Below are 20555 nucleotides of genomic sequence, written 5' to 3'. Positions count from 1 at the left end.
TGTGGACTTCAACTCCACGTATGGCTGGCTGGGGAATTCTGGGCATTGAAGTCCACACATCTTCAAGTTGCCAAGGTTGAGGAACCCTGCTTTAGGTGATTTGATACAGTGGGTTAGCTTTAGGAGATCCTGGCACTCAGTGGTGTTACAGGAAGAGATCTATACCAAATGGTATCTACAGCGCACCTTCTTTAAGGACTCAGACTTGAGAGGTACAGATATTACATGATATTGTATTGCTGTGTGGTGGGGTTTACATGCCTTCTTTCTTGAAATGAAATTATTAAATTATTTTTTTTAAACATTCAAAATAAACAGGCTTCTTAAAATGGCTGAGGGTATCAGGATGCCGTTTATCTGTTTGCAACCCAGTCCATGGTTTATGAATTCACACAACACATTTGCCCCACAGCAGTCAACAAGACGGTCTAGTTCAATGTAACAATCTAGCTCGGAGTTTCTTTGTGAAAAGGTTTGGGGTTCTTTGGAGCAGCCAATGTATTCAAAATCGGAAAGAAAGAAATTCACCCCAAAAGTCATCTTATGCCCTTTGGGTATTATGACAAGCCATGTCAAGTAGATGGATGTTGCCCTTTCCCAGGCTTTCAATCAGAACAAAATGTGTGCAATAGTTTGCTTTAACAGGGGGCCCCTGCTGTTTTGGTGATCTTCTCTTTCCAACATTGATTTCAGAATCATTGATTAAATGACAAAGCTAATGTCTTGTCCATATTAATATTAATGGGAAATGGTATGTATCTGACTAATGCTTTTTGACAGCATTTATCTAAAGGAACAGGAAGGAAACGATCTTAGTCATATGTAGAGTAAATCAACTGAAATCAATCAGGACTACATTAGTCATGATTTAATAGAAGCATGATTAGGCATGGATAAAGCCCAATGTTAATTTCTTTTTGACATGTTATACAATCAGGAGTTTTCATAAAGTTCTTCCTACCATTCCCAAAATGCGTATGTACAGATACAACTTCCCGACTCATTTATTACAACATTTAGAAGCTGCCTTATCTCAATGAGGTTATCTTCCTATTGAGGGTATCAAAATAGTTAAAACACTTCTACAAATTTCAAGAGCTGAAATTTGATCCATGTTGCCCAATATGAAGATACCAAGCTGCGGTCCAGGTTTTGGAGGCCTGTAAAGTACATCTCAAAAAGAGCTCCTAAATCTTCTGGAGCTCAGTTTATAATCTTAGTTGAGAGACAATGTCCCTTTTATTGTCCCTCCATCCTCTTGAAAACACACTGGTCTTCTGCTATGGTGTCTACCTTTGTTGTGTAAGAGATGTAGTTTTCCTAGAGTCCACCTCTCATGTGGATCTGTCTTTCATCCTGTTACGCTGTGAGCATAGCACTACCAAAGGATGTGAATGAGACAAATTTCATTTCCCCCCATGCTTATGCAACATTTCTTTCATTGCCTTGGTTGATAAGGAATTAACAGGAGACAAAGATGTCTTGGAATTAGGGGAACAAAAGGGAAGGAGGATTTTGGGGAGAGTTGGGCTCATTTTCAGATAACTTGACCTAATAACCAACCAAATTATTTCTGCTTTGGGGGAAAAGATATCTATTTTTTTCTGAGCCAGTTCAACTGAAGTGGGGATCGTGTGGGTAATGCCCACTAATCTATAGTTAAGACATCCTTCCCAGATTACTACTGCAGAATTCAGTGGCCAGGTTGCCAAGATAGGTTTGTCTACATGTTACATCTTCATTGAATCTCAGTCTTGCAACATTAGGGCAATATCTTCATTGCTACTAATTAATGCATTCATTAGCATTCATTTAAAGCTGTAAGTGTATATGTCAGAATCCTGGATGACTTCTCCTGAAGGCAGCATCCTCCCCCTTTTCCAGGAGATGTCAGATGTTCCAAATCTCTACGTCCTTGACAAGAAGTCCCTTTAGAATGCTCCATTCTTGCTTCCAACGGGGAGGGTATATCTACTCGGAAGGCTTAAATAGAGTTTCCAGACTAAAGAACACATCACATTACATCCTACCTATTGGAAGCTTTGTACTCCCAAAGATCAGATCGGATCCTCAGGACGGCAGACAATGACGGTATGTAGGAATAATGGTTATTTCTTCATGATTTCTAGATGATCAAGTATGTACCAACCTGTGGAATACCAGATTCTCCCCATAGTGGCTTTTCTTATCATCATTGAAATTCATAGATCATAATTGGCAGCCTAACAAGATCTTTACTTAGTTTCAAAACCCTTGAAATAAGTTCAAACCACTTAGAACTGTAAAGCTCATAACATGGGTGCAGTAATTTGTCAACACCTATACTTAAATGAATGACATACTGCATTGTTGAGCAAAGCCCACCATAGAAAATACAATTCAGAATTCTGCAAGAGTTACTTCTAGATATTCTTGTCTATCTCTTGGTCAAAAACTAATCTAAACTGGATTTTAACATGAAATCTCTGTTTACATGTTTAAATAGGGTGACAGCTATGAAAGGGAAGACTGGATGAAAATTGTGGTGTGAAGTACTGCACTTAAATATCTAGCTCGTCTAGAATTAATCATTGTCTGGATCAGTCACATGGCTAGATTCTGAAACCACAAAAATGCTTACATTTCAAGGGACAAGATGTTGATGTCTCTGATTTTTTTTGAAAATCTATGTTAATTAAACTTTGCACTCTTTAAAGTCTCTCTTGAGTAGAAAATCATTTTCTTAAAAATGTGTGTTTTGATTCAGTATTGTTCGATGAGCTCCCAATTATATACTGTATGATGTGTGTCTGTCTGTCTGTCTCTCTCTATATATATTTATATATATATATGAATAGGGCACAGTTCAGCCAAAATGAAACAACTTTAACTCCACAATCTGAGCTGCATTTATTAGAAGTAAGCCCATTATGTTCAGTAAGGTTTATTTCCAGGTACATTCTTAGAAATGCAACTAAAATACTGCTAAATTAAGCACATGGGCATAAAGATACTTAAAATTTCCCTGGGTTATGTTCATACACAGACATGCATGCATATAGCTACTTTTCAAATAAATATGCATATGGTTATTATGTGTATTACTGTTATTCATTTAATTTAAACACAATCTTAAACATATTTGCTCAGGAGTAAGTTTCATTATCTTCAATGGATTTTATGCACAAGGAAGTGTGTTTAAGATCATAATCTTAATGATTAGTTCTTTTCTGGATGTGGCTATGCTTCAAGCGGTGTTTTGCTTCAAGATCATAATTGCAATAACAATGCTTCAAGTTAATAATTTGTAGAACCTTCAGTATGAAACTATTTCAGAATTTCTTGCAAAATGCATCTTAAGATTAGAGCTAGAAGGTTTCATATTAGAGTGAACACGACCCCTGGTGTTTTTCTCTTCCACTTTATGCCTTTATCACAAGAAGTCTCTCTGCCAAGAATGGACAACCAGTGTTCCTGATCTCCTTTTTAAAGTCCAGCCATGATTGCTAAAAATACTTTCAGCCAAGAAAAACATGATAACTGCAGGCTTGGATTGTGAGAGCTGAAATCTCACATACTTGGAGAATGCCAAGTTGCAGAAGAATGTTGTCCTGGCTATCAGAATGGAAACTAGTTGATTTGAATGCTAGAAATGCTAATAAAGTCTGTCATGAGCCTGTCAAGAGCCAAACTCAAGTTAGCAATAACTATGCAGAGAAAAGAATGGAAGATAAGAAGATCGCTTGCTGTAGAGAGCAACGGAGATGGTCTTGAAGGAAATACTCTGAAACCATTACATAAACAAAATGGGCAGAAGCATTTCTTAAGCCCTGGGAAAGAAGGTAATATTAGAAAGAGATACAGGCTGGCTCCTCCCTGACTCATTGGGTATAACAGGGAGGGGACGAAAAGCACAATCAGACTTGCCAGATAAAGTTTCGTTCTAGTCTTCTTGTGGAGGCTCTTTCCTTATCTGGACAACCTTGAAGGGCTGACCCTTGCTAAGACCCTTAAGGCCCATAAACTCTTATTAAGGAGAAAGGAGATAGATATTGCCCATAGGAGCAAAGTAGACACCATAAAATGCAATGTGGTTGTTGAAAAGCGAAGCACTTGTTTTAATGCTCAGTCATGGAGGTCTTCACACAATGTCGTCTTGACTGTTTTTAGCGACTGCACAGGTGGGCGAATGCTGCTCTGGCCCTCTACCTTTTGGCATCATTCACAACTTTTTCCTGGGGTGTTCCTCAGGTAAGGAGAAACTTGTGTTTGTTATTTTCTCCCCTTCTGTAAACGCTAAGTTCATGCAACATGCTCAGCCAGCTTAACAGAACATAGATGCTATATTCATAGAACAAAGAAATAATGCCTTAACAGGATGGCCAAGTTTAAATACTACTGTTGAGACAATGGCTGGATTCCCCAATATACTGGACTGCAAACTAATGGCAAAATTTCCTTCTAAGTCAAATCGAACTCCTGATAACTTCATAAATATTGGTAACCACACAGAAGTGGCTTGCCACTGTTTTCTTCCAGGATTTTGTTTTGTTTTGATTTCCTAGACTAGCCTACAACCCTGGCGTTGCCTGGAAGTCTCCTATCCAAATACTAGCCAGGCTTCCCCTTGCTAAGCTCCAATTCACCCCATTTCAGCCAATTGTGAGAATCCAGCCCATCGGAATGGAAGTTAAGTGTTATAGTCTGTTCAGAAGATATTTTTAAAAACCGGTTGAAAAAGCACCATCCACCTGCAAATTCCTCAGTTATCTGGCAAGAAAATAGCCAGCTCTCTGGTTCACATTAAAGTTCATATCTAAAAACAAGGAAGTTGTTATTAAAGTTCATATCTAAAAACAAGGAAGTTGTTATCAAGTTCCCACCTTAATGAACTGTATGATTTAAAGCGAAAGTAATCCAGTTCCTGAGATTTGTATAACTATCCCTTAGCCTTTTAATAAATATTGTTAAAGAAAACTCAGGAAATCATGCTTTCAGCTACCAAGCTATCAAGTCAGCTACCGCACCTGACAATATTAAAGTGTAAGTTCTGCTCTGCTACCTGGCCACTTCTAAGCTTCATTCTCTAAGGAATGCACTTCAGGTCTATATTCTTTCATCACACAATTCTTTACTGTAGCAAGAATATACTGGATAATCAACTTCTTAAGAGCTGTATCAAAGGAAAAAAAAAAAAAGAGGAGGCCATCAGAAAGGACAGGGAAGCTAAAAATTGAAGGCTGTGTTTCTGTACCTATATATCATATAGAAGCCAGGTTTGTCTAGGTTATGTTCACTGTTTGGTTGTGTTGTTTTTTCTCATTTTCATCCAAAAGGGTCACTTCCAAAGAAGAAATTGGACTCCTCAAGCCATGCTGTATTTAAAGGGTGCCCGTAAGTCCTAATACCAATTTATCCCAAGAAAAGGGGTGAGAAGTGGGTTTTCCATGGACTTTCTACCCGCGCCCTCCCCCGCCCCCCGTCAAATGTTGGCAATAGGAATCAAAAGTGTATTTTGCAATGGCTATATTCATCCCAAGTTACAAAGCAGAGTAGCTGGGCTCACACAGTATACCACCCGCAAATGAACAAACCACAGTAACCCATGAATTATAACTTAACCTTCAGAACAAGCCCAGCCACCATGCCTTGTTCAACAATTTTTTAAAACTTTTCTGGTATAGGATTAGGGTAGGAGCCAATGATTGTTAATTGTAGTCCCTTTAGGAGCAGATCTAGCAGTCTTGGGAAGAGTCAGGGTTGACTACCTGAAGGGTCCAGAGGTCAGGTGATGGAAGGCAACCGTGTCATGAGACTGGTTTTATTTTTTTATTTAAGAGTGTATTTATTTAAGTGTATTTATTTATTTATAAGAGTTCATTTTTTGTAAGAGTTTATTTATAAGAGTTTATTTATTTTATTTAATAAAATTAGTTATTTAATTCATTTGTTCAGTTTGTGTACTTTCTCAACCAACCTGCAACTCATAGTTAATCTAATAACAGATCTGCCCTTTACCAGAACAAGATACAGATGGAAAGTGGGCTTCCTGCCCAAAAGAGAGAGGTGCCCTGATCATTGCGTAGAGATGCAAAAGTTGAACATGGAGTCCACTACATAGGATTCACTTTTAAGGCACAGCAGTTGTCAGAATTCTTTCATAATAGCTTCTTTGATTTTCTATGATAAAATTCCTTCTCAGAAGTTCCTGGATTTTTGCAGTTAATAGTTCCTGCAGGGGAAAAGCTAGTGCTCATATAGTAGCTGTTGGCAGTTGCCGAAAGCAGCTGTGTCATTTCTTGAGGTTGCATGGCTATTCTCCAGAGCTGTAGTGCCACCCTGGGAAAAGTTGCATTTGGTTTAAGGAGTTGCAGAAGACAAGAGCTCCATTTTTACCTTTAATACCAAAGCCCTGCACAGCCGGACCTGTGCCGGATCCTGCACATGCAGGATCTTCTGTAGCTCAACCATTACCCTTAATGACCTGTTTAAACCTTAGCTGTCAAAATGCATTCAGGGTTCTTTAACACGGTAAAGGTTTTTGCTCCGTATTGTTGGTTTTCATTTTCTTCCTTATTGAAGACTTTGAAGAAAACAAAAAAATAGCGAAGAAATATTATGCAGATAAATAAACTAGATTAAAAATGTTAAGGGACTAACAGTCACTACTGAACTTTAGTTAAAATGGTTCCCCACAATGTAAACCAAATGAAATTATACTCTGTAGTAAGTTTAGTCCATATTACTGATTTAGTATCTCATAAAATTGAAATACAGGTAGTCCTTGTTTGGCTACCACAATGGGGAGCAATAACTTGGTTGTTAAGCAAAGCGGTCGTTAAGTGGAACCGCAACTGTGCTTATGATCTTACTTCAGCTTTCCTTTGCTTTACAGACCTGCAAAGGTCATAAATATGAAGAATGGTCACAAAATTACTTTTTCATCACCATTGTCACTATGAACAGTCACTGTATGAGACCAGGACAACCTATATAGTCTATGTTAACTAAACCCAAATTTTGGATGCAGTACCAATCCATTGTTTAATTTATAATCTAAAAATGGTTCCAGTAAGTCGAAATCTCTATCAGGTTTGCTTTTAAGGTAGGAAATTGTTCTAGATATTGAAACTTATTCTGATCCACTGAAGGTGTCAGACAACCTTTCCATGTTGTTGGTTTTCAGAAGGCCGTCGGTTCGTCTCAGAGGAGAGCCAGCAAAAGGCTCTGTATGACAGATTGCTGCAAGGTAAGAGGGCCCGTGGATGGAAAGTGGATGACCCCTTTATCAAATGGTGAACTTGCTGTTCCCCAGCCTGACTCCCTTCAGTTGCATTTGGACTGCAACTCCCAGAATTCCCAGATCAGGCCAATGAGTCTGGAAGACCCACGGTTGAGGAAGGCTGCTCTGCCTACTCATAGAAATGTTGGGATTCAAAGAATGAGAATGAAGTTATTAAAACATTAACCTTGAAATCTTATAATTCAAAGAAAGGAAACTGGTAGAATGGAACCCCAACTTCAAGAACGAACTTTTATACAGAATGGTTGGCATTGCAGTGGCAGGCTATGAAAATGCTCAAAGTCTGAAGAAGTGCAGATAAGTACACAGATGGAAGCCAGCTTTCTCATCACAACATTCAAGGTGGCTAGGAATTCCAATAATGTATAAGAAATGACTGCTGTAAGGGTTCCAATGGACCACTTTCCTTTCAATGAGTGTAATGGGCTCTTCTTTCTGACTTTATTAATGTGCTTTCTTCCAGTCAATGAGGTAACAAAAAGTACATCTGTATACTTTGCACAGTCCTTATTGCCAAGCCCTATTCAGCTCTCAGCAGTGAAGCTAGGGAGTGGTGCGATCCTTAGAGACTTAATGCGAGATAAATTAAGGAAAGCAATGTGTGAATTCCTCTGGCATTACCTATGGGTTGGTATCCCATCACTCTCCCTTAAGGGATGGGTTGGTATCCTATCACTCTCCCCTAAGGGAGGAAGCAAGGTTTGACAGATGGCTAAACCCATGGCTTTAGCCATCTGTCAAAACCTGGTTCAAAGTTAGCTGATCTGCAGGTGGTTCTCTCCTGCTCTAGCAGGCAATATCAGCTTGACTAACGGGGGTGTGAGATGGTGATGATTGATCCACAGCATCAGTTGAGGCTTCCAAATAGGTCAGGAGAAGCTGCCCTCTACTGCTTTACTTGGAACTGCTTGTTCACTGGGCAGATCATCCTGAAGATCCATGGAAGAGTGCAAGATCAGTGTTTAAAAATAGTTGCCTCCTCTTTTCCTGCCAGCCCAAAAAGAAAGTGATAGGTATATTTGGGTATGTGTGTGTTGAAGTGGGATTGCCTGCTTCACTGACCTATCCCCTACTGTTTGGGGGCTGGCCAGAAAAGCAGGGAGAACTATTTTGAAATATAGATTTACTCCTCCTCCACAAAAATGCTAGACCGTGTTTTTAAAAAGGACGAGAAAAATAGCTTGGGAGAAGTGGGGAGAGGCAGTTTTTCCTTTGCCAGTTTTCCAAACAGTTCTGTGGAATCAGAAAACTGACATCAAAAGAGCCCCTTTCTCTTGCCAACGTCCCAGACTCCTGCCAAGCCTGGGGGTGGGGTTGGGGGGCAATAGGAGGAAAAGTAGGGAGAAATGACTCTTTCCCTGCTAGGTCTCCAATCCTGGGCTTATGGAGTCCAGTTAGAAAGAACTCGGATAAGAGAACTTGAAGACAGTGCCTCAGAACCAAAGGGGAGAAGTCATGTCTGCACCAGCCAAAAGTAGAATATGGGAGCTGGGCAGATCCCAATTCCTGACAGCATCATCACCAGCTGTGAGCCTTACAAGGTTACTACAAGACTAAGAAACCAATGCCATATAGATCAGTATTTCTTTTATTGTAATAGCTATAGTAACAGAATAGCTATTACAATAAAAGTCCAAATGTGCTTCCTCCCCCCTTACTTTATCTTTGTGTGATAGGGAGGGCTTCTCTGAGACATTTTCTCAAGTTATTTTCTTGGTCAGGGCTCAAGCCCTGCTTATCTGGCCATTGCCTTGGTAGTGGTTCTTCCTCCTGCCCTTCAAGGCCATTCCCTATGCCCTCTATACCAGCATTGTCAATGAGACATTGCAGATTGCACCCCAAGAGGGAAAACAGGATTTCTAAAGAGGAATGTAATCTGCCTCCATGATGGGATGGGACAAGATAAACGCAACATCACCAATCCTCTGAAAACAATTAGTTGGGCATCTTCATGCTGCAGATTAGCAGGCCCTGGGGATGAGTCATTTCTCTTGCGAGGATGAAGGAGCAAAATTATTTTCTGATCTGAGTCAGAAAAACGTGTATGATTTTTTTTTTCTTTGCAGAAACTAGCAACCAGAATGTGAGCCCTATAACTCTTCCTGAAGCCGCATTGGTGTTTCTTTCCTCCCTACAGAAGATGCAGAACGAAGGTGAAAGCTCAAAAGTTCCTGTAAATACAAAAACTGTGGTTTCATTTTAATTTGTGAAGCGCATTTATTAAGCAAATTGGTCTCCTGCTTATTTACTTTGATCCCTGGAATTTTAATACAGGTTACTGAATATCTGTAACCATGCAAGTACAAATATAATTACACAAAAATACCCTTAAATTATGGAATTGGCATACTACAAAACCTTCAGTGGCGTTCTGTTCAGAGTTCCTCAGACAAAATTATTATTTGATTGAGGCATCTTAAATCCTTGAATCAGAGAGGAGTTTCTGTTTTTCTTAGTGTTTGTCCCATGTAATAGCAGGCTTCTGCTTTTGCATGGTGCTTGGCTAGTTTTTACAGGGCAGAGCCTGATGTGGAATGGAGCTGAGAGGGACAGAGTGCTCCAAGGTCACCCAGATGGCTTCTGTGTCTAAGGAAGGACTAGAACCTGGGTCTCCCTGTTCCTGGGTCTCCCTGTCCCCTTTGTAGTAAACAGAAGCCTAGTTCAGGTATCCCTCTTAGATATTGTAGGAGGAGAGTTGTGTTAGCCTACGGTAGCCAAAAATCAGAAGCACTCTGGTGGTATCTTTTCAGACTAACCATTTTTTATGGAAAGGCATAAGCTTTGGTGAACTGTCACTCACTTCATCAGATGTATGGAGTAGCTAAACTGATGTAGGATTTAGAAGGATGAGGTAACGGAAGGCTATGTAAGTGCAGGTTACATGTGAAACAGATTACATATGCCTCATCAGTTAGTAACTGTAATGTGTTAAAAACACATTGTGTTTGTTATGATCTTCTAAGAGAGCATGGAACCTTTTGATGTATGAGAGTTTGGCAGTCTCTCCAAAGGCATAGCTTTGTTGAGTTCACCAAGTCTCTTTCTGTCTAATTCTTGTATAATTTTGATGTCCTAGGACAGCAAACTTGAGATCTGTAATAGAGTATACTGGAAGGTTGAAATATTCTGCTATTACTTTGTCCTTGTTTTGAATCCTGATGTCAAATTTATGCCCATTAATTCTTTTGCACAAAGTTTGGCCTGGTTGCCCATTGTAAAATCCAGAGGGGCCTTGCTGGCAGATGATGACATATATCTCATTAGAAGAAGAGGACCTGAAGAGGCCTCTAATCACTAAATAAACCACAATTGGTTTCAGTTTAGAGTGTTGTGGGAACCCAGCCATTGTTGCTTGTATATCATGGTTTATGGCTCAGCGTTGTATATGAAACCAGCCATTTTGGCTTATTCAACAAACTAAAGTTAAATAACAAGCTTAACAGAGAAAATTCAGACAGATTAGCAGCTGAATTGGGGTTCAGTGCCAGTGAGAGGAGAAAATTCTTTCTACATCTGAAGACATTAGGTTAGTTTTGGGGTTCTCCCACAGCCGAATGACCAGGAATCAGTCTCTTCCATTTACCCAGGCACAGAGACTTTTTCACTCTGCTTGGGTATATCTGACCTAGCAACTGTTTTGAAATGGAGTATCATGATCATCTTGTTGGACTGGAAGAATGGAACCCTTCTGGGTGACTTTAGATCAGTTATTTTCTCACAGCCCAGCCCTAAAATGCAGGGACAATGTGAAGGAAGATCCCCATACAAGGTCTCTTTCAGGGTTTGGAGAAAATGCAGGATTTAAATCTATCTGATAAGTGAAGTTGTGTGCATATAATGTTGATGGTGGGAAGGAGTCCTTGTGCACAACCCATCTTGGGTTTGTGAGTGTACCCCTCATAATCACTGTTTTTGTTTCCTTTAGAAGATGAAGAAAAAGCTCCAGAGAAAGCCAGATATATTGCTGATGGTCTATTAAACCGGTGAAAGATTTTCAACCTTAAATGGGAATATGGCATGGATTGAAAAGGAAAATATATTCTGTACAAGACAATTTTTCTCATTCACCTACTCAGCTCCCCTCCCCTAACATACCTGAGCTGGTGGCTGGTTAACTTGAATTATTCTGCAGTATCAATACTGAACAATTAAAGGCAATTTTTCTGCTTAAACATATGTTTATGTGCCCTTATTATTATAATGTTGAGCCTGCACATTTTACTTTCCATTGACTTTGCAAATGTATTAGGATCAAAGATAGCAATTATCCTAAGCTGTGTCTGAAGTTGTGAAAATGGGAAATTTATTACAAAAAAGTACTTCATCATAGGAAATCAGTTCTGGATCATTTCCCCAACTGGCTATTTATCTCTTTCCAGCATAATTCTGGCTACCACAAAGTTTTTGAATCCCATAATAGGCACAAACTAGTTTCATGGCTTCTCCCAACAAAGAATGAAAATATTGCTCACTGTAGGTTGGAGAGATGTCTGTGAGAGAGATGTAATGTTGGATACAAAACTGCAATCTTCAAGATACCCTGGGGTAAGAGAGTGACTCTTAAACCAAATGAGGTTCTTTAGATATATCCTGGAAGAGATAACTAGAAATCAAGGAGATGATGCACAAACTGAAGCCTTTTTAAAATTTTTATGGAAAAAAAAATGAAATTCATTGTCACAAGACTCTTTTTTCTGTACAACCTCATGGTAGCATCAAACCAACCCTGTCTGCGTTTAGAAGCTAAGGACTGGGGCTGGTTGCTACATGAATGGAAATTCCAGGGCTGAAGGCTAGACTGGGAGGTAGAAAACATCCCAGAATAAAACAACGGCAAGACAATAGCATATCATTACTAAGAAAACTCTGGGGGTGTCCGTGGAATTGTTGAAGTTGCTCTTGATTCAAAAGAGGCTTAATTTCCTGGACTGTTTAAAAAAAAAAAAATCACGATGAAATTGCAATCTATTTAACCATCTATGTTCGTTGAATTAAGCATGATTTCCAAAGCAGCTATTATGAGATAATTCATATTCGTGGTTCAGAACAACCCTGGGGACGGATTTGGAAGGGGAAATACTTGGAAAGGAGCCCCCTGCCCTTCAACTGCAGTTATTCAAAGTTCCTGGAACCATTATGACATCTGTGTCTATGAATTCACCCCTTGGTTTTCCTGACTAATAACTTCCCAGCCATTCTCTTTCACTTTTGCCAGGGGAAATGGATGCAAATTATTGCTCAAATTCTTTTCCTTCCTTTTTCCTTTCCCTAGTATACTTCAGATGCAATAAAGAGTAGCTGAAGCTAGAGAGAACCTTTGTTGGTAGAACATTAAGGCTTGGGTGAGTCAATGCTCTTCTGTGAGGAGCAAAGAAGATGTTATATAAATACTTGGGAATAGGAGGATCATTTCCAAAAGCCAGAGGTGAGAGAGTCTCCTGTCCTTCCATAAGTCTAAATCCAGGACATATTGTCCTCTTGTAAAGCCTTGCCAGGCCTTACTGTTATCAAATTCTCAACCCTAGGCAAGAGGGTCCCTTATTGCCATCTCTTCAAAGTCAGCCACAAACACAGGTTAAATGATGTGTAGATGGCGTGAGCCTGCGCTGTGGTTTCATGCATAGCAGAGCTGTTCCCCACTACTTTCATCTTTCTTCTGGGGAAATGAGCCCCTTTGCAAACAAAGCACTGGGCTACTTTCACTCACCATTTTTTTTAAATTTACTTTTGAGTGCATGCAGAATTCAAGTGCATTCTGGAAATCAGACTAATTCTTGAAGCTTCCACACTGCAACATTTCCACTTCCTTATTTTTTTTTAAATTAAAATCTTTTTAAAAATTTCAAAGTAAAGTGGAACAGTGGGATACCACACTAGTGATCCTAGAGCAAGATGGCTTCCAAGCTAAATCAAATCTGTATTAAGAAGCTATTGATCTTGGTGATAAGAATTGAGTGATACATAAACATTTACTTGGAATTTCAGTAGGTTCCATGGGGCTTATTCCTTGTATGTCTTTAAGGCTTTAGCATTCAAGGTAATGAACTCCAAGTGACATCTCTGACCCTTTAAAATAAAGTGACACTTCCCAAATGATTTTCAAGTCAGCTGACACAAATCTGAAGTGGTTTATTGTAGTTCTGGAAAAGTTCAAACTGATAGATATTGTCTAAATGTGGGATATGCAACTCATTGATAACAAATGGTTATCTGTGGTTGGCTGGTATGTGACAAAATACTCCAGATTTTTTGTTATAATAGGTGGTATGACTTTTGGAATCAAAGATAAGCAGTGTGAGAAAAAGAAGGGCCTTCTCCTTCAATATTTTTTAGCTTAAGTCTCTTACTAGAACTTTCCCATTGTGAAGTACAGTAGATTCTTCAAATATTTCCAAGTGATAAATCAGAAATGGGAAAGCTGTGGGAAAGGAAAGCCAAGGATGAAATTTAGAAGAAAGCAAACGTTTCCTTAAACAGCTTTTGGGGTTGTGTGTTTAACATCTGAGTAATTAATATAGTCATTGCTGTATATTTATATTTAGCCAGTTGTTTGTCCTCCTTTTGCTCAATGTGAAAGCAGACCGATATTGTGCAACTATTTGGTAAATGATCACACTATTCAAATAAATGGACTTATATATTTCCCACTACATTCTTCATTTATGAATGCAAATATATCAAGTTGTTTATCTTAATATTGATATAAATAGATGTCTGAAAGCCTTGTTGAGATTATAAGGAAAGATAACTGTAAAAATAAATGTTCAGGATTGATATATTGACTCAGAAGCATTCTTATGTCACTACCATTACAGCTGATTGATAAGATAATAAACATTTTTACGGGAAGAACTCTAGATTTTCTTTATTTAATTTACATCTCTCAAAGGGTGATGGGAGTTTTAACTTTCTTGATTTTAAGTTCAATCATTGGGCAAAGAATTTGAGCTTCGTTTGTTTTACAGAAAGCAAATGTTCAAATTACAAAATAACCAATTAAAAAGTTATGTGAATCCTTTGATCTCATGGCAGGGGTTCAGCTCCATTTTTAGCAATAGTATTTTTGCAATTCCTGCATTAAATATACTGAACAGTTTGATGCATGCACAACTGTTAGCAAGACCCAATGAAAATAATAGGCTTTATTTCTAAATGGAAAGATGTAACATTGTCCACCAATCTATTTCATCACTCCTTCTTTCATCCAGCTACCTGTCTTAAAGTTGCCGAGATTGAGAAATGCTGCATTAGAGGAACAACCAGCTGTATTATCGTGCTAAGATCCTATTATTTCAAAGGTACTTATAATGCAGCAGAGGACTAATTCTTTCATGGTCCTGCAACTCTCCCCCTCATAGCAATTGCTTGGATTTTTTGGGATATCATCTCTGGAGTGTAGCTAGTAACCTGGCAGTTTTTCTATGCTTTGGACATCAGAAGACAACAATCTACATAATGTACTGTATTTGGATACCGTAGTTCAACTGATTTGTGAGAAGCTTAGTTATTCTCTAACTAAGTTGAAAATCCTGCACACTGTCAGATGCCCATTTACACATTTGCACACATGAATTTGTAGACAGCCAGGTACTAGCATATTACTTTCTCCACCATAATCATGAAAAAGAGAAAGTTATCCTTAGGCATCACTGTAGCAACTGGTGCTCAAAAATAAAGGCATCTTCAGCTCCTCATGACTGAGTGGAAACATCCATTCAATTTTCTTGGGAACAAAGCAGAAGTGTTTTGCCACTGTCTTCTTCAAGGATGCTGTTCAATCTCAAACTAGCCTATAACCCTGGAATTCTCTAGTGGTCTCCCATCAAATATAATTGGGCTTCTAAGCCCAGATGAGGTTGGCCAGCTCCTGCTACTTGCTAAGACTTAGATGTGTGCATCTATATAGTTCTGTACTTTGATTGATTGTTTGATTATGTGCCATCAAGTTGATGTCAACTCTTAGTGACCACATCATTAGATTTTCTCCATGATCTGGTCCTTCAGGTCTTCCAACGGTGCACCCCATCGCCATTGTAATTGGGTCCATCCACCTTGCTTCTGGTCATCCTCTTCTTCTCTTTCCTTCTACCTTTTCCAGCATTAGAGCCTTTTCTAGAGAGCTGGGTCTTTGCATAATTTGTCTGAATTAGGATATTTTGAGCCCGGTCATTTGTGCCTCGAGTGGGAACTCTGGGTTGATTTGTTTGATGATCGATTTGTTTGTTTTCTTGGCTGTCCACGGTATTCTCAGGAATCTTCACCACCACCAGAAAAGCATCAATACTCCATCTATCTTGCTTCTTCAAAACCTAACTTTTCCTTCCATAGAGTGTTGCAGGGAATACCATTGCTTGCACTAATTCTGTACTTAAGCATGCTTAATCATACCAAAATGTATGTATGGGTGTGTAGGGGGGAGATTGGTTTAAGTCTGCTACCAATTTTAAAATAATATATTAAAATATAAAGAGATACTTGAACCTCATTGAGTCACAGTAAGGAGTCAAAATTGTTTATGAATTTCACAATAGATAAAAAAACTATGATTAATAATCCCATATACCTTCATTAGGCAAATCTCTTGCCTGAAATCTGCCTGGTAAGAAGGGCAATTCTCTAAAAAGTGCTTGGGCTATCAGATGAGGTCATTTTTATCTTGCATCTCCTGGAGCCAGAAGCATGAGAACATTAGAATTACTCTGCTTGAGCGGGCCTAGGCCCATCTAGCCAGCATTCAAACTCACATGGTGGCTCACTAGCTGTATCTAGGAAGCTCAGTAAGAGGAGGTCAAGCCAGCCCCCCTCTCCCATTGTAGCTTCTTTGCACCTAGTATGTAGACTGCCCCCCAATGTCTGGAGGCAGCACCCAGTCATCAAGGTTGAAAGACTTTGAAAGACCTGTCCTTTGTACTTCCAAAATATGAACCTTCAGACTTTGCATGTGTACAGCTACAATATAGTAACAGCATCACCAGTGACTCTAACCATTGTGGTTTTCTTTGCCTATAAACTTACAGGTCACAAACCCTTTGGTCTCCAATGACAAGATATTCAACAATAACAAAGCAGGAGCCACAATGCCACCTTAAACTTTAATACCATCTTCTACATTTCTTCCAACTCCAAAGAGGGAGGGGAAAGGAAAAAAAATACTATCAGAATTACTGACAGTAGGGAAAAGTGGAATTCAAACTATTTCAGATATTTGGTTCATGCAGCATTCACGGATGCTTCCTTTCTGTCCAGTATAGCCATCTGGACTTTAGGATGACATGCATATATCTGAGAAAGCAGCATCCATGCAAAGCCATGAATAAAGAAATGATGGATTAGTTCCTGTATTCCCCATGCTGTTTCTTTTTCCCCCTTGGCATAGCACTGAAGGAGAAGGGAGACTTTATGTTTTGCCTATCCCTCTCAGCCTCTTCCTCCTCATCATATCTTTCATCATCTTCAACTTCCTCATCACTTTGGTGAGGGCTGTTGTGCTGAGAAATGGAAGGTGAGGGAGGGACAGATGAAGGACGTGGATAACGGAAACCTTCTGTCTGTAAAATGAGTAAAAGAAGGAAATAAATATACAGTATGTGGAAGGGGGAGTAGGCCACTTACTCTTTTCCAGATGTTCTGGTTAACCACTCTCACGTTCCCTTGCCATTGCCCATATCAGCTAAGGTTGCTAAAGCTGAAGTCCAAATAATCTAGAACATAGTAGGTTATCCACCCTTATTATATAGCCTGGGAGATTTGAAACACTATAGCATTAAAGATAGGCCTAATACTAGATTCAGCATGTTTGGGTAACTACCAAGACCTCAGAATTCTAGCTGGACCCAAAACACACCTCTAAGCTGTGACTACCATCACCTTCTCTTTTTCTGAGTCTCAAAGCTGAGCTATAGGGGTCAGGAATTAGGTCTGTGGAGCAATTCCAGAATTGGGGAAGGGCTTAAGGTCCTAGGTGAAACAGTAAGAGCTCAGTGACCAGCCTGGCTAGGCAGAGCCAGCCTGGAACCTGGAACTATTTTAATACTCTGATGATATTTGAAGCTGCCGTTCTTACAGCTCCCCATATGGAGCAGAAACACCCAGAACTGAAGGTTTTAGATCTAGGTAAGTTCCCTTCAGGCATCATGAAATAGGAAGCATGGAAGGAAGAAACAACATAAATTCTGTCTTGGGACATCTCCTTATGAATGGGGTTAGCAGTGAAGCTATAACTATATTTGGCTGAACATGGTTAAATAACTGGAAATCTAGCATAGAAGCTAAGCAGGAAAAAAATGACCCTATGGAAAGGGCTAAATCTCCTTCATATGAAGGTTTTTTTGGGGGGTCCTTCAGGTCAGTGTTGACTCCTGGTGATTGCCTATACTAGTCCCTGCAGTTTTCTTGGCAAGGTTTTCAGAAGTGGATTGCCCTTGCCTGCTTCTTTCTAGGGTTGAGAGAGAGGGACTGGGCCCAGGTCACCTAGCTGGCTTCATGCCCAAGTCAGGGCTAGAACTCATGGTCTCCCGGTTTCTAGCCTGGTGTCTTTAACCACTACACCACGCTGGCTCTCTATACAAAATATATCATGATGTGTTTATTATCACAACTATTTGCCTCTTAATGCTTACATTTAAAAATGATTACCTTGGGTGGAGCATTTGGTTCCATCTCAAATTTGTCAGGAAAAGTCCGACTCAGAGCTAAGTGTCTGGCATGCATATAATACTGTAAAAGAAGACAGACAGAAATCTGCAAATTAAATAGTCCAAACAATAATGGACTCCGAAATGCAAATCAAGAGAGAAGGTAATGGATTTCTAATCATAGAGAGAGTAGCTATTAAATTTTAGGATTTGCAGATTGCAGATGTGTGCTCTACCAAGCTCAGAAAGAGGAACCTGATCATTGTACCCCTTCACATATTGCAATTTAGGATTTTGGAACTTATTTGTTACTCTATTTTTATAGATGCTTCTTGAAGATAAACTATAAACTTCCAGATTCCACAGTTAGGCAAATATTATGACATTAACTTTATAATCACAAACCCCAAATAATAATATGGACAAAGTCACAGATACGATTTTTCTTCATCAAATAAATTGGGGTAGTCTGGGGGAGAAAACAAAACCTGACTTGAAATCATGAAGTCTGCATGGTCAAGTTCTTAAAATGTTTAGAGAAAAAGGTCCAAGTTTAAACAGATTAGGTGTCCTTTAGATTTCAGATTACAATTGGAGAGGCAATATGATCTTCCAGATGTTCCTAAATGACAATATGAATATCCTTTCACCATTGGCAGTGCTGATTGGGACTGCTGCGAGTTGCAGATTTGCAACATCTGACTGAATGCATGTTGCCCTCACTTGGATTACATCTAGTAGTGTGAGGATTCCAGCTAATAAGACCTAGAAGACAGAGACCATAGAACCCTTTGAGATATTACAAGTAGATTATTCTCTATCCAGGACCAGACAGAAATACAACCAGAGAAAAGATTGCAATAAACAAGGTAAGAAGTGATATGGATGTGAAGTCAGTTTGGTTCCTCCATGAGTAGCTCTATCCATTAGACTTGATTAATCTTACACATGATATCATCTACCCAATAGAAGAAAAGCCATACAGCTATTATATCATGTGGATGCTGTATCATCAGAGGTTGCCCAGAAAATAGGGATGTCCATAGGGCATGGTAAAAAAAAAAGGTCAAGATACCAACCACAATGGTGAGATGAAAGTCACAACAGTGCAACACCATAAAAAATGAACAAAGCTTCAATTGGACCATTATGGCTGTCATCTTAACTTTTTTGACCACACCCTGTAGATGCCCCTGCCAGAAAAGAATCTAAACCAAAACTACATCAACTTCACTTACTCGCCCTAAATATCTCCAGTCCAGCAGATCTGAAAGCCTTTCTGTACGGTTTCTCTGGACAATTCTTTGCCGTCGTGACTGTTGGCAGAATCCATACAGGAACTGGGTCAGCTGATTGCAAGATTCATCTGGAGAACGGAATCGCCGGTCCACAATGTAAATGCCTGTGAGAGACAAATGGGGTTGATTGGACACAAGGCCATTTTGCTGCTTTTTTGACCTTTGAAGTTCTCTGCCCCAACAGTCATTATGCATAACAACATCTACACAATTCATTCTGGGGAAGATGGCGGACTGAAGACAGCTCTGTGAAAAATGGAGCCAACATTTGATTAAGGAGCCAATTAGTGGATCGGCTCCTATGAACCTGGACTAAGAGAGGTTGCAAGATTTCCCCAGTTGTTTTTTATTATGATTGCTCCTCATGAAGAGACCACAAGATAGCAATCTCTGGAGTGGGGTGGGGAATTGGGAGACAAGGGAATTCACCATAATTGCTCCAGCTGCAAATGGAGCCTTTTCAGTTCGCACACTTCACTTGCTAACCATTTTTGGAAACTGTCCATTAACTGCTTCAAAGAAGTTAGACATCTTCAAAGTGACAAGATTGTTAACACCGGCTGAGTGCCTTCAATCCTTAATATAAGAAAATGAAGATCTATCTTTATAATCTTTAAGAATTTAAAATAAACAGCATAAAACAAGACAAGGTTTTGGCTCTAGAAAGTTTTAAATGGATGAAGGGCTGAGAAAATGTTGGAATGTTGGATTTTGAATATTAAGACTTTGAAATTATTTTTAAAGAAAAAATGCATGTTTGTGGGAAAGAAAAAAATGTTTTTGAAGACAAGTAGCTTATAATGGCATTCAGAAATATCTTGGAGGAACTGCGTCAGGATTTTGAATCAATGATGTCAGCTGTGTTGTGTCCTCTTGAGAACAGCCTGTTCCCAGAATTTACAGAAGAAGATATGCAACAAATTCCACTTGAGAACAACATGAACTCTGAAGGACTCTGAATAAGAATTTGTCACCAAATACAAAGAGAAAATTGGCTGAGGCTTTAAAAATCAAGAAGGAAATAAAAATGACAATCCCAGAGAGCAAGTGGAATAATTTCTTTTTGTTGGACTCACAAAAGAGGGTGCTTAACGTATTGAAGAAATTCGTAACAAGGATCAATAACCATCTGAATGGATTACAGAGGAAGGTTGTTCTGTATTTTTTTTTAAAAAAAGGAATACGAAGTCGGTTTATTTGACCAGGGTTAAAAGGGGATATGATGTTATTCTGGGTGGTTCTTTTTGGATTTATTGATATTTTGATTGGAAAAATGTGGTATACTGGATTTGCTTACATTTATATGGAGTTTAAACTTTTCCCCCTGTAGTTACTGTATGA

The 20555-nt window shown here is 39.2% G+C and overlaps 2 protein-coding genes across 4 annotated transcripts in view; one reads left to right on the top strand and one right to left on the bottom strand.

Annotated features, from left to right (window-relative positions):
- The first annotated feature begins 1935 nt into the window (after positions 1 to 1935).
- SPX (spexin hormone) lies at positions 1936 to 14117 on the top strand. 3 transcript variants are annotated; one of them, XM_025166167.2, is made up of 6 exons: positions 1936 to 2091; positions 4150 to 4230; positions 5316 to 5373; positions 7166 to 7228; positions 9349 to 9435; positions 11208 to 14117. In XM_025166167.2, exons 1-6 carry the CDS (start codon positions 2086 to 2088, stop codon positions 11267 to 11269), a joined length of 357 nt encoding a protein of 118 aa, XP_025021935.1. In that variant the 5' UTR covers positions 1936 to 2085; the 3' UTR covers positions 11270 to 14117. The 3 variants fall into 3 exon arrangements, with proteins under 3 accessions (XP_025021935.1, XP_087997691.1, XP_087997690.1); XM_088141565.1 differs by lacking the exons at positions 1936 to 2091; positions 5316 to 5373 and adding an exon at positions 3682 to 3821 and having other exon boundaries at positions 11211 to 14117; XM_088141564.1 differs by lacking the exons at positions 1936 to 2091; positions 5316 to 5373 and adding an exon at positions 3682 to 3821.
- A 2238-nt stretch (positions 14118 to 16355) lies between these two features.
- The window catches only part of GYS2 (glycogen synthase 2), a 34799-nt gene continuing 30599 nt past the window's right edge, over positions 16356 to 20555 (bottom strand). Inside the window, exons 14-16 of the mRNA XM_088141362.1 lie at positions 19155 to 19318; positions 17918 to 17998; positions 16356 to 16830 (exon numbers count right to left, since the gene is read on the bottom strand). Of these exons, the coding sequence (XP_087997488.1) occupies positions 16612 to 16830; positions 17918 to 17998; positions 19155 to 19318 (464 nt within the window). The 3' untranslated portion in view covers positions 16356 to 16611. The remainder of the gene's footprint in view (positions 16831 to 17917; positions 17999 to 19154; positions 19319 to 20555) is intronic.

This window comes from Python bivittatus, unplaced genomic scaffold (genome assembly GCF_059951505.1).
Source record: "Python bivittatus isolate LINGU-HERP-01145 unplaced genomic scaffold, Pbiv_v1 ctg000330_np1212, whole genome shotgun sequence".
NCBI classification, from domain to species: Eukaryota; Metazoa; Chordata; class Lepidosauria; order Squamata; family Pythonidae; genus Python; species Python bivittatus.
Note: the sequence above shows the minus strand (reverse complement) of the source record. Positions and strands in the feature narration are given on the sequence as shown.

What these genes read in the sequence shown, in the direction of transcription:
- SPX (XM_088141564.1), top strand. Translation starts at nt 3,689, where the DNA reads ATGCAGAGAAAAGAATGGAAGATAAGAAGATCGCTTGCTGTAGAGAGC. An exon ending in CTTAAGCCCTGGGAAAGAAG is followed by an intron (nt 3,822 to 4,149) that starts GTAATATTAGAA and finishes GACTGTTTTTAG; the next exon opens with CGACTGCACAGGTGGGCGAA. An exon ending in GTATGACAGATTGCTGCAAG is followed by an intron (nt 7,229 to 9,348) that starts GTAAGAGGGCCC and finishes TTTTCTTTGCAG; the next exon opens with AAACTAGCAACCAGAATGTG.